General features: G+C 32.0%; 1 protein-coding gene across 6 annotated transcripts in view; it reads right to left on the bottom strand.

The window, feature by feature from the left end:
* Positions 1-14863, bottom strand: part of LOC115881828 (protein enabled) — a 69829-nt gene that overhangs the window by 30925 nt on the left and 24041 nt on the right. Inside the window, exons 1-2 of one of the 6 annotated variants that reach the window (XM_030899513.1) lie at positions 3191-3329; positions 1458-1727 (exon numbers count right to left, since the gene is read on the bottom strand). The exons of 1 other annotated variant lie outside the window; for it this stretch is intronic. In XM_030899513.1, coding sequence (XP_030755373.1) covers positions 1458-1669 — 212 coding nt within the window. In that variant the 5' untranslated portion in view covers positions 1670-1727; positions 3191-3329. Of the gene's footprint in view, positions 1-1457; positions 1752-2953; positions 3036-3190; positions 3330-7070; positions 7592-14863 lie in introns of those variants that run through there. 4 more of the 6 variants (XM_030899514.1, XM_030899509.1, XM_030899511.1 and 1 more) reach the window with 4 other exon arrangements.

Raw genomic sequence — 14863 nt, 5'->3', positions numbered from 1 at the left:
ACTAAATAACTTTACATCTATGCATGCATTTTAATATACAGAAGAAGTGTGACAGATTTCGACATAATTTTAGTCTAGAAACATGTTTTACTTTAAATTAAACTGATTTTCTCACATCTTTTGTCCCAAAAAATTAAGTAATATATGCTGAAAACTCCTCTGTCCCCTACGTAAGATTTAGTGAGATTCGGATTGACCTCCTCCCCTATAATTCCTAATTAATGAACGCCCCCTAAAAATTCACACTAAGGGATGTGGTAAACTGGATGAAAATAAGCAAATATGTTTAAATTAGAGACATCAACAAAAGAAATTACTAAGGGAAGCTCATCAATATATGCAGGTGGTACTTAGGTGCTCCTTATTAGAATTAGATCCCAAAAGTATCGACCAAACTCGTCTGGGAATGCCTGGATGAAGTTGGGATTGTACCAGAAATGAACAGGATTAAATTATTCTTGATGCAGCATCCAAGGTAACAAAAAAGCCAACGAACTAGCAAAGCAATGTTCATCGGAATCCAAAGTTGATCTAGAGCCATTACTGGGAATTTTCTTTTTTTTAACTGACCTGTATGATTTACTTCATTTTTCAAAATCCATCGACCTCCCAAATACAATAATGTTGCACATTATTTGCCCAAAACATGTATAATAAAGAATATTCCCATAGCAGGCAATTTGTTGGAAGGAGATGGGTATGACATGCTGTCACTTTGATTTTGTGTGTTAGTGTAAAAAAAACTTTATTCAAAACATTTTTTGTTGGGTAGTCACAAAATTGCATTTAGGCCATAATCTTTTAAAAAAAGGAATAAAGTTTAATAATCGTTTTTTTTTTATTTAAAAAAATGAGGTTGCGGGGTTCGGCAAGAATTAATTTATCTTTAATCGTCGTTATATCTCTTCTGGTTTACGAGATTCCTGTAATGTGCACCCTGATTAAGTTATGAAATGCATCGAGATTCATTTCCAATCCAACTCTGACGCCGTTTTTTTTTTCGATCGCATGGTATAACATGGACCTTGTTAATTGCTTAATAAAGGATCTATATATTGGGTAGTTTTACTATCCCAGAAAGAGAGAATGACGCATACACATAACGACATAACCAATACATGGTTGTACCAAAACGGGCAGTATACTACAGGATCAAATAAATTAGTTTTATCATTGCGCTAGGGGTCGTAGAAGCCATTATGATGTCCCCCAATACTATTACGTAAGGTCACTGGCTATTATTATTTACCGTGTCTAAAATTTCCGTTCATTTCAATTAATGTCACCAGAATCACCCATTGAGGTAAATACTAAATAGATTAGATTGTTGAAAATGCAGATTGTTAAAAACTAATATTTCTACTATTAGAAAGATACAGTATTTGCGATATTTTACTGCATATGTTCTTAAAAGTATATTCTATAAAGCAACAAAAGTAAATATAAATAATAATTACTTGGCCCAATATTCCCTCCATTCCTTTTTCGGAACTGTTGAACTCCTATAAGTTTGCACATTATTCACTGCATAAGGTTGCACATAACTATAACCGTTCTGATCAATATCGGTATAACTCTGCGATCTGTCATATTTTTGCTTTATCTCGTCCAACTCGCTATAGATTTCGTTCTGAATATCGTCCAACATCTTTTGAGTTTCGTAATCCATAGTGTAACGTATTTAAAGGCCACACAACACCGGTAATAAAGTTACTAGACCGCATTTACTAAGTAGAAATTTATATAATTATCTATATCTACAGGGTGGCTTGGTATTCTAAGAAAGACGATCAGAAAGTTAAGAAAAATTTATAACTTCACTTTTTATCGTACTAAATATCTGTGAAAGTCTTGTACATACACTGAAAGAAATGTCTAGAATTTTACTCAAAGACAGTCAAAGAAGAATTGTCTATCAAATTGTATTATACCATTCTTTACCTATCCTTTCAAGTTTTTGTAGAAAATGCATTTTCTAATAATTTAGACCTCATTTATCAATATACCAATGGAATATTGATATTTTATACTGTTTTTAAAGCAACAAATGTACAAAATGTACAGGTGCCAAAAACAATAATTTTACTAGCCTATTTGTATACAAAAACTATTTAAATCTTTATAAGAGAGTATACCTACCATTAATTAAATATTCCACCATTATTTCCGCCCCAATATTAATTCATTACATACTTAATTGTGTTAGTTAATAAATTATTCTAAATAAATGTCGATATGAAATAGAAATTAATATAATAATAAGTTATGATAATGAACATCTTTGTTATTATAAATAAGAATTCGTCAAAAAATAAAATATAATTTTTAAGGTGTTACTTTTTACCACTGTCTAATACACATACAAAATTCAGTTTTTTAGTATTTGAAGCAATTATTATTATTCAACGCAAACAGTCAATTAATGTAGTTTGAATACTGGAATCATATTAATTACATCTTTAAAAATAATCTAAAATGGCAAAATTCCATGGGGGATAAACGAGGTCTAAATTATAAGAAAATTATAGAGAAATGAAGTATTAAAATCATTACTGTATTTTGACAAAAACCTAAGTTAAACGGTAAGATTAAAATGCGGTAAACCTTAATCAAATTTACCTTTATTTTAATCGTAGAAACTAAAAATGTAATAATATACAGGGTCTTCCATTTAAAAAAATACAACTTTGATATTTTTTATTTATTTGGGACACTCTGTATCGTGTAAAAATGTTTTTAAATTGTAGCTCTAATAGTCCTTCAACGAATCCAAAACTTACAATTTGTTTTTCTACTCTAGAAAGTCTAAAAATGGTCATATTCTAAAAACTACTACAGTTTATATTTTTGAAATGAAAATTTTATAACAAATTTACTAAAGAGAAAATAAGAAAAAATCTACAGCACTTAATTTTAGAAAATCAATTTTAATGTAAAAATATATTTAAATCACCTTGTATACCAATGAAAATATTTTTAAAATGTGGTAAAGATTGGAGAGAAAATTTTCTGAATACTTTTTCGGACTACTCGACCACCCTGTATAACATATCTGAACAGTATATGCACATATGTGCAAATAAAATGTCATGGAATATGATTCAATTAATGTTTAACATTAATTTCAAATGAAACACATTTTAGTCACAGTCTAATAAATCATCATTTTGTGTAAAAGATGACAATTTACTTAACGATCGCACTACACGTATATAATTATTACACAAATTATTTGCACATAGAAGTTAGGAACACTTTCAAGTTCAGATCACTTAATGGATATCAACTAAACTACTGGCGACATTTCAGACCGTATAGCTTAACCGATAACGTACCCGATGTGACGTCTATACCGACTGAATAAAACGTTGATATTTTTCCAATAACAGTTAAACGAATAATGAAAGGAAGGGGACACGAGTAGTGAACGGTATGAAAAAATTACTATCATAAGAGTTACAAAACTGGCATCATTTTTGTAGTTTTAAAAACGGTAAGTAGTTATTTGAGACGTCCAAAGGCAATTTGGTTTGGCATATTAATGATATTCATGTTACGAAAGTATTATTTCAGGTAAATGGTTGCAGACATTAAATATTATGGAAATTGAAACTTCTTGCAATATTTGTAAATTAATTATTAGGTAAACTTTCCCGACATTTTTGACAACCAATAAAATAATAAGACAGTATTTTTCGTTTTTTGATTAATGTCACGACACCGTATTTTTAAGTTAAGTTAGTTCCTATTTATTTCTGCAAATATGTATATACAATGAAACTCAAAGATTCAACGTAAAAGCGTTGACTGAAGAAAAAATTGGCTCCGGGAGACACGTATAGCCGCCCATACTAAAATATGTTAATATCTCAAAAACTGCGACTTTGACTGATTTTGATGTTATTACAAATTTTGTTGCAAATATTATTCCTAATCTTAAATTGAAAACCGCGTTTTTCTAGCTACTGTAATTTTGGAGTTACGATTTTTTAAAACCTTTAACCCCCTCCCACACCCCCTTACCAACCCCCTACCCCGAGGGGTGTCTCACTATTGGAATTACCTGTACATTTTCTTGGCAGTCGCTGGCAGTTATTGGCAGTCTTATGGCAGTCACCTATAATAATTATATGGCAGTCATAGGCAGTCTTCTTCATAGTCATTGGCAGTCGCTTAGTAGTGGAAGGATATTTTGGCAGTACATTTTGTGTGTACATTTTTTAACCGAGTGAGACACCTCTCGCCCCACCCCCACCAAAATCTAATGGCCAGATTCTCGGGTGTCACAGTATTTTTGTGCCAAATTTGGTTAAAATCGGTTCAGCGGTTTTTGAGTTATCGTGTTACAGACGGACAGACAGACAGACAGACACCATGAAAATATTTTGTATTTAGGTCAATCATGACCCAAATAACTCATTTTGAGTGAAATTAAAAAAAAACTTTTTTTTTGCCGATCTTAATAGCCTACCATACCTATTGGTATGGTCGGCTAAAAAAGAAGATACGCAACTTAAAGCTCCATCTACATATAAAGTTTTACTGGTCCGTTTTGCGCCTCAGGTAAAACGGAAGACCACAGTGAAGACAGTGGAACGATCCTGTGTTAACCTTTGAACATTTGACAAAGTGTGAAAATAAGAATAATAGTTTAGTATAATTTATTTATTATGGCTCCTGGAAAAAAACGCCACCATGCATATTTTTTGTAAAGAAATAATTTCGGAAACTGATATCCCAAAATGTTTATTATCTATCAAGCTAGCTTTCAATGGTTGGCGAAAATATGGAATTTTATGTTAGTATCACAAATTATAATTGACGATAAGTTTCATAAAAAGCTTAAAAAATTAATAAATTTTAAATTAATTAACGTTCGAGTTTATTTTTGATTGATGTCCTATAACGGGTAAATGAAGCGCTTTTGTATAAAAGTAAATTATATGCAATTAACTTATTTTGATTCAAAAAATACGTAGTTGTTCTATCTCCACGGAATATTAGAACTCTCTGTATATTTTGCAGGTCTGCTTTTGAAAAATACATTCTTCAAAATTTTTTTTCTCAATAACTATGCAATGTGGTGTTTTTTTCAAGAGACAAAAAATGTATACTCTGTTTTTTTTCTCAGGTAACATTTTGACAGACGATGACAGAAGAAAAGCAGATGACGTCCCATGTCCCATACCAATCTATTTATTTTACTAAAAAAAGTTTCTAATATTTTTTAAGTTAATTATGGATGGGTTTAAATATAAATCCGTCATGCGTCGCCTTTTGTTGTTTCTAACCAGGTATATTGGTTTATTTCAAAATTGACAGATCATATTTTAGTTTTATTGGTTGGAGGGAACGATGAACGACAATCGGACGCCCCGATGCATATGAACTCGCCTTTAGATTTTTAATGGTTGTCAAAGTCTTGCCAAATTATAGGTTATAATTTTGTGTCAACCTATGTCAAATATCTGCGTTTTGGAAGATGATGCATTTTGATTCTTGTTATTACGTGTGTTTTGTGTCTTGAAGTCAAGTGGAGGAAAAATCGAGGGAAAATTAACTGTAGACCCAGAGAACAGTCTATATTTAATACTCGCTGCCCAGGCACAAAGTCTTATACCTACACCAATAAAGTGATCATCAATAAAGTTTGTATACCATCTCGTCGTAGATAAGTGCATCTCGTATATGCTACAAAGATCGTACTAAACATATGCTACTGGAGTAGCTGTAAAATATAATCACACGATAGGTAAATAATGGATTTAAGTACTGCAGAAAAATAATGTCAAAAGAAAAAAAAAATTAAAAAAAAATAAGATTAAAGTGGCCGGTCGTAGCTCCAGCGTTAGTGTGTCGCTCTGCGGAGCGGAAGGTACTGGGTTCGATCCGCAGCCAGTACGGTCGCTTTATTTATTTAAATAAAAATATTTATTTATCTAAATAGAGCGACCAACGAGCCGCCACCTCAAGGAAGGCAATGGCACCACCTTGAGTATATTTGCCTTGTACAGCCTCTCAAATAGTGCCGTTCGGATTCGGCAATAAACTGTAGGGTCCCATGTACTTATGAAACACTGATGACACACATCACAAGTACATGCGAGAGGTAGCCAACGCTCTATATAGAGTATGGCACTGTAAGAAGAAGAAGATTAAAGTTAATTAATCAACCTTTAAGGTATAAAATTTGGTTAGCGTTATTATTAATAAAATAGTTTGTTTTATTTATGTTGTTTTATTAATTCCTGTGGAATATTACAAATTTGTATTTGTACATACATAAGTTATATTGATAAATATAACAATAAATGAGGGAAGTTTCTTGAAACTTGAAAGTAAGAAATAGTTTTTTTATATTTTTTTTGGTATGTGGTGTTTTGTTCTTGTTTGTTTTGTATTAAGTAATTATTTGACTGATAAGTAATCACTTATCAGTCAAATTTTAAATATATCTGCTATGCGTTCCAGTTGTACCAACTTATTTCTTTGTAAAATAAAATAAATTACTTTGAAATTAAAATGACAGACACATCTATCACTGTCAGGGATCTTGTCGTAGGAGGGATCTTGACGCAGGGACAGACTATAGTAAATACTAAAGGGACGATTTTACGAAAAGAAAATCTGTCGTCGGTGGAGTTGGAAATAATTTATATTAAAATATATGTAAATATATTTAAATTTATTTATTTATGTATTCACCCTTCCTGTATTTTTTCTTAATTATTTTAAAAGTTAATTATTAAAGCATTTAGCAAAACTTAGACACCTAAAATCTCATTCAACTCAAAATAACGGTTCTTAAAATATCTGAAAAAATGTGTTTATTTTTTTAAGTTTGATGCTCTCTAGCGGACAAACGTAGCACTTTTGTATAGAGGTAAATTGTGGCCAATGAACTTATTTTGATTGAAAAATACGTAGTAGTTGTCCTATGTCCACGGAATATTGGGACACCCTGTATATGAAACCCATTATTCTATTTTTTCAGACAATGAGACAAAAATTTAACAACAATTACTGTACTCAATAAATACAATAAATAATACTAAATGAATAATAATTACTTTGCCCAGTAATCCTGCCATTCCTGCTTAGGCACCTCACTATTTCGATAACATTGAACACTATTCACACTAAAGCTAGGTGGAATTGAACTATCTCGAACAAAATCCGCGTAACTTTGAGGTCTAGTTTTGTCCTTTTTTTGCACGTCACCCAGTTCAGAGTAGATTTCATTCCGAATATCATCCAACATCTTTTCAGTTTCATAATCCATTACGACTTTACTACAAAGAAAACACACTAAACTATATATACGATCTCGGTCTCTGCGAACCTGAAAACTGATTGGCCACAAACAGGAGTAATAATTTCAACATAAAAATTGATTAATTAATCATGGTAGGTCTGGTTCAAATTTCTCGCAGCCTATTATCGTGGAATCGCGTAAAACCGTACTGAAAATGAAATAATCAGTCAGCGGGTAAACGGAATTAACTGGCCGAATTGTTTACAAGCGTTAAACATTTTAGTTGTTTACGTATCGAGTTATGCGGATCGACGTGGAGTGACCGATAACGCGCACCGAACGTGTGGATATTACGCTTATTACCCAGTGAATAAAGGTTGATAATTTTTTCAGAGGGGTCTTCAAACGAATGAACGTATTACGAGGTGCACTTGAGCTAAATAAAAGAGATAATCATAGTGCATATACACTATAAAATGTAAAATGCAGTAAAAGTGGTATAATCGATAAAAAATATACTACGGAAAATGTATTTTTATTTCTAGTGCTGTCTATTTTCTTCCTAAATAATACACATAACGTTTTACCTGTCAGTTAAACATTCGGTAAGACGGATTAAAGACTAGTTTACACACTGGAAGCTTTACCTGCAGTTTTAGATTAATTTGGAAAACCCTGCTTTTATCAATTATAGCATATAGTATACAGGGTGGTCCGAACTGTATTCCGGAAACTTCGGCAGCATATTCTGCAGATACAAATAAGTAAAAAAGTTCGTATAAATGTATGTCCTAAAATGCTTAGTTTCGGAGATACAGGGTGTAGAAGTATCATTTTTATTTCGATTATTTCCAAATAATTCATGTAGTAACGTGAATAACTGGATGAAAATTGGTGTCTGAGAGTTTTTTGACACCAGTAATTTGGATTTTAATGTCAATATGACTCCTACTAGTAGAGGGCGCCACCTACATATTTTTTAACTGGTGTGAAGAGTAATAATTTTTCGTCCGTGCCTGTATAAAACTACTGAGTAAAAAATATACATTTACGACGCTTTCTACGTAAAAAAGGTCTCTTGGTAAAAATCGCTACGAGTAATGGTTTTCGAGATATTTGGAATCGAAATTATCAATACCTGTCATCACTGACATAAATTAAACATGTTGACTAAATAGTTATTAGACTGAGATCATAAATTTGAAATGTTTTTGTACCAAAAGTTCAACAAAAACTGTTTTATCTTAATTTTTTGCAGAAAAAATATGATTCATTTAAAAAAATAAAAATTTCCCAAATTTATTATTTCAGTGAAATAACTATCTATTCAACGTGTTTATTTTTCGTCAATAATGGCATGTATTGACTATTTCCATTCTAAATATCTTGAGAACGGTTGCTCGTAGCGATTTTCACAAAGAGATCTTTTGACTAAAAATCATTCTAAATATCTTCAGTGAGATATATATATATATATATATTTTCATAAATATATCTTTACGTAAATATCAGAAGGGTTTGCTCGTATATATATATATATATATATATATATATATATATATATATATATATATATATATATATATATATATATATATATATATATATATATATATATATATATATATATATATATATTTTTTCCCTCGGTAGTTTTATACAGGTACGGACAAAAAGTTATTACGCTTCAAAACAGTTAAAACACATGTAGGTGGCGCCCTCTACCAGTAGGAGTCATATTGACATCAAAATCAAATTTCTCATGTCAAAAAACTCCCACACACCAATTTTCATCTTAATATTGACGTTACTTCAGAAATTATTTGGAAAAAATCGAAATAAAAATGAAATTTCTACACCCTGTATCTCCGAAACTAAGCATTTTAGGACATACATTTATAAGAACTTTTTTACCTATTTTTATCTGCAGAATATGCTGCCGAATTTTCCGGAATACAATTCGGACCACCCTGTATAGTAGCACAGTTCAGATAACTAGGAATAGATGTCGCTAACCTAACCTAACCTACCATGATCCAGAGAAAGATCTGAGAAGCCAGATAAACAGAGTAACGGCCATGTCAGGATGTCTGAGGCAAATAGTGTGGACAAACCCCTTCATGCGAACAGACAGCAAATTTAAAATTTATAAGACCTGCATCAGACCAATAATGACATATGGCATAGAAATCCGAGAGGAAACAAACAAGACCAAAAACATGTTAAGAGTCGCTGAAATAAAGAACTTAAGAACCATAATGGGGAAGACTAGAAAAGACAGAATTAGAAACAAAAATATCAGACAACAATGTGGAATACAGAACGTAGTGAGATGGGGTGGACAAAGAAAAATACAATGCTTCGCACACGTAAAATGCATGGAAGAAAACAGGCTACCACTCATAGCTCTTGAAGGGAAATACATGAGTAAGAGATAGTCGGGAAGACCCCCAAAAAGATGGAAAGACAGTTGGCAGTCCATGTCCCAAGAACTCCTACAGAGGCAACCTTAAAATTAACAGATCTCAAATAAGTAAAAGAAGAACAAGAAGCATATAGTAAAATTATTGAAATGAAAAAACAGACTTTAACTACAAACTTCCATTTATGGTTTAAATTTAATCTGTAAACACGCAACTATTTGTGAAAATAGTAACATTATTAATATTTATACATAATTGTGTAAAATTACCTTATTTTGTGAAGCTATACAAAAATATTATATTTTTAAAAGTCGTTTATTAAAGATGCTCTATATCCATCCTACTCTGGGCGCCAACCCACCAAGGGATAGAAGGCAATGAAAAGGCAGACGATCTAGCTAGAAAAGGAGCAAACGCTTCACTAACTGGACCGGAACTGTTCTGATTCCCAAGTAAAAACCAACTTAAAGCAGAACTCAATAACTTAGAAGACTCCATTCGTAACTTGCAACTGTTTAAGACACTCGAAGAACTTTCTCAGAATTTACGACCGAGAAAAATCAAAGATTTTCCTTGATTTAAGTAAGAACAATCTTCGGAGTGTCACGGGGTTTTTAACAGGACACTGTCTCAACGAACCCCTCAGCCGATTGAAGCTAGGAAACAACGACAAATGCAGATTCTGGGGAGAAAATGGGGAAACCCAGAACACCTCATCACTGAGTGCGCCGAAACGCAAACCATTCGTGCCATGAACTTTGATAAGACTGATAAATAATTAATTAACCTCTATAAAACCGTCTTAGATACTGACTTCTGTCAAAGCCCAAAACTCGTTATAGCTCAATAAAAGGGGACGCAAAATAGATATGTAAGGTCGCGGTGATTAACCCACCTCCCATACATTCTACAACCCCAAATGATCCCGTCATCGAATTGAATGATCCCATCAGTTCTCTAGACGTTCTTCCGTGTTAATTCAATTCAAGCAAAAGGGTGTCTTTTCGCCTATACGCCATGTTTTACCTGATACATTTAGGCTGAACAGGTAAGACTGACAAGTAAAACATAATACTTAAGCTTAAGACGAGAACTTTCGATAATCAACAACCATCTCTCGTTATGGAGGAAACTTATAATAGGAGGAATAACTATCGGAGCAATCCAGAACTAAGATGTTAAAGCAGGAAAAGTCAATTTTTGAATAAATAAAAGTGATCGAAATCGATAATTGTGTCATTTTTGGTTATTAAGTAGTGTACTGCTTTTTAGCTGTGTAATAAAATAGTTAGGTGTTTTATAATGTGTTTAAGAAGAACCCATGGAATCAATTTCAATATTTTGATTTCAGGTAAATGAAAACCGTCCAATCTTTGAATAAGAAGACTAAGGAAGGAGCATAATGCTATCCATGTATTCATGCATGGTGGACGGAAAAAGCACCATAAAAGCACTCTAGGGTGGGGATCCTTGACAGTTCTGTTTGACGATTCATTTGACACATTTGAATTTGATTTGAAATTTTGTGGATTTGTCAGTCTTTACGGAGCTTATTTTATGTTATTTATTATTTATTCTGCTACTGATAGTTGTATAAAGGTAGTAAATCTAGATGGAAATTGTGGCAGAACTTAAATTAACAGTGACACTATCGCGATTTATCGAAAAAGACTCTAAAATAGTTGGTTGTGTAGTGTGCGGTAGATCTCGGCAAAAATTAAGTGAAATAATGGAACAACTTTTCGCTAGTAAGTGACTATATAATATACATACGTGTAGTAAACCGATCATTTATGAAATTCACTTAAATTAACTAAATTATATATTTTTCTTGCATTTTAGCTTTTATTTATTATTTGTCAAAGATTAGATGTCAAAGAATTTAGAAATGTTAATTTGACTTACCTGCTTCAGTAGCGTATCGGATGTTTGTGTTACTAAATACTTATTATAACTTATCTATTTTTATTAGAATTATATATTTTTATAACAATTTTAATAACTACCAACATTTATTCACAACGTAAAATAAAACAACAAATTATTGAGTCTACCCCACGTCTACCCTACATTATAGTTTTACATTTTTTAAATAAAATTAGAACGACACTGATAAACCGGAATTTAAGTCGGCCATATTTGAGGCCCATAGCGGTGTACCTAAGATTTTTGATATGCTCCTTCCTTAGTCTTCTTATTCAAAGCGTCCAATAAATAAAATACCTGTTTTTACTCTGTTTAATGCTTTAAACTTAATGGCTTCCTATTGGTGTTTCGAGGTTACTTAAGTTTTTCTTTGTAGCGTGCTATTCGCTTTTTACATTGGTAGGGATATATTTCACTAACATACAAAAATAAATAGTCCTTACTCGATATGATATGCCCATCATTTTAACACGTACACGATAATTACATTAGAGTGATTACATTAAAATCACTATTACCCTGACCCATTATTCTCCTATTTATTTTTAGATACATTTTCATTATTTGAAATTATGTACATAGTTTATAGATGTATTTCTTGCCCATTTTTACCCTTCATAAAATTCAGGACATTTATTTTCAATATCAATTATTTGCTTTTTTAACATTTACATAATAGGAATATTAAGGTGATAACAAATACTTTACCCAATAAAGCAAACACATTTGGCTGAAATTTTTGTTGTCAATTGAAAAACAAATTATTCATTGCTATATGAAAATACAAAAACATTTCTTTCTATACAAATCTAAAAATTCCTTTATAGAAGGATTAATTACAACGCGCTGTGTGCAATTTATCCAATTAGTAATTAAAATAATTTTTCTTACTATTTTTTTACCTATTAATTAATATTTTTAATAGTAGGTATATAATTCGTTGTAAAACTATTTATGCATCGGTCTTTTACTCTCATTCATTTACGAAAAATACACCGAGAGAAATATTAAAATTTTAACCTAAAATTATTTTAGGTTAAATTGTATTTTATTATATGATGTTTAAAATGAGTAAATTATTGCAACCATTTTACGAATTATTCGCTTAAAGATAATAATACACACAGTATACTAAAATTGAATATTTGTCAGAGCAGCTGTTATATTTCCCGATTTATATGAATATTTGTTAATAACAAATAATTTATTACCAAATATTTTATATTGCACCCCTCTTAACTCCCCTCTCCACAAGTCTTACTGAAAAGCGGAAAACGACGCTTGCGGTGACAGATTTCATTCAATGATATTGTAAACATAAAATTATATACAAACAGTTGTTTGAGAAGTATGTTTACAATTGGCATATGAGTAACGAAATATTCTGATTAAGATTTCCGAAACTGAAGCTGTTTTTCGGAACCGGAAATTTCGGCACCATCAGGCCTGCAAAGAACCGGGATTTCCCGGTTTTCTCGGTACTAGCTAATTTTTGTTCCATGATAGTGCAGTTCGCCAATCAACAAGCAAAGGATGGTTTTTAAAAGTAACATCGATAAAAATTGTATTATTTTCATCAGTCATAAGAAAATTAGCATGAAAAAAATGAACACAAGCGAAGAAAAAAGCATAGGTGATTTTGATTAAAATTGTAAAAATGGGTATAAAAACATAACAAAATATATATAATATAATAAGCTAATAAAGGTTATAGGAACATAAAAAGAGAAAAGAAGTAAAAACGATAAGAAATGACATTACTACTCAAAATCAAACGAGACCTAATATTATCGCAAATATTAATATTATTATTAATATTAACGGTTTCACAGCCATATGCTCTAACATCACTTAACCGTGCATTACAAATTTTGCAAGTTACGGAAGCAAACGCAAAAAGGTCCTTTTCTAAATTAAATATTTCTAAAAAATACCTGAGCTCAACAATAAGCCAGGAAATGTTAGCAAATTTATCAACAACATCTATAGAGGGGACCATATTATAGAGCAATCACGAAACTATTAAGGTTAATTTCACGAACCGGAAAATTTCAATAAAAATTTAGAAAATAAAAAATAGTCATGGCGAAACATGACGACAAAAAAGAAGCGCTTCGTAGGTTTCGCACACAGGCGCTACCGGGGGTCGGTCCGGCCCTGCTTTCAGTTACACTGAAAGTATATACTGATCAGTTTCACTGAAAACGAGTTCTCGCTTTTATTATTCGCTTGGTAAAACTGAGTCAGTCAAAATACTTTGGTGAGGCTGACGTTCCTGTGAACCCGCCTTAAAGCTGCATTGAATAGAATATGGAGAGTGATTCAATAATCAAATAGCAATGATTCAACCAGTGTGACAAATTTCCCCTGGGTCATGCCCCTCCGAAATCGATACATAACTTATTCCATTTCCTGAAGATTCCAGGAAAACACAATCATATTAAATATCAATTTTTCTTATCACATACATAATATGTAGAACGATTACTTATTTCAATAAATCTGCCATTTTTGTATTACCAGCTGTACAATGAAAGGCTTCGATACACGTTAACAAATTTTAGTGAACGACAAGTACGTTAAATTAATCTTTTTTCTAACAAAGTTTTTTTTTACACTTATTAAGGAAACACCCTGTATATAACCTTAAAGAAAATAAATAATCTGGAAAGTCTTCTATGCGTCTTGCCACTTTGGAATTATGTTTGAAATTACATTATGGTACGTACACACTGGCGCGCTGCGCAAGAAACGCGCGGCACGCGCGCCTCGTTTCGCCTGTATCGGTACTTGTTTTCAAGTTGCGCGCGCTCTGCGCGCAAACAGCTTGCCGCAAACCATCTCCAATCGGTTTTTCGACGCTCCGCCAGAGTACGTAGATCGCCGAGTAGCGACAGAAACCGTCGCCTCTTTTGATGTGGTGGGACCAAATTTTCTTTCTCTCTCTTTTGACGTGTTTGACAGATAAACTACGTATTTAACTGCTCAACTTATGAAGTGGTCCTATAAACATGGTATACACTGCTCACAATTTGAAGTGGAATTAATTATAAAGTTTTATACATATCTTTTTTGTTTTGTTTTATCCTTATTTCTAAATTTGAATGTATAAAATATCTTACCGCTAATAAATAATTAAAAAAACGATTCGTTGCCTGAGGTATACTTGAAATAAAGTATATATAGATATTTGATAAATGGCAACAGTGGCAACTTCGCTTCTTCGTATGACAGATAACCTACTTATTTCGCGCAGCCG

This window comes from Sitophilus oryzae, unplaced genomic scaffold (assembly GCF_002938485.1).
Source record: "Sitophilus oryzae breed Bouriz unplaced genomic scaffold, Soryzae_2.0 scaffold_1743_pilon_pilon, whole genome shotgun sequence".
Classification (NCBI taxonomy): domain Eukaryota; kingdom Metazoa; phylum Arthropoda; class Insecta; order Coleoptera; family Curculionidae; genus Sitophilus; species Sitophilus oryzae.
The sequence above is the reverse complement of the archived record's forward strand: the minus strand, read 5'-3'. Positions and strand labels throughout refer to the sequence as shown.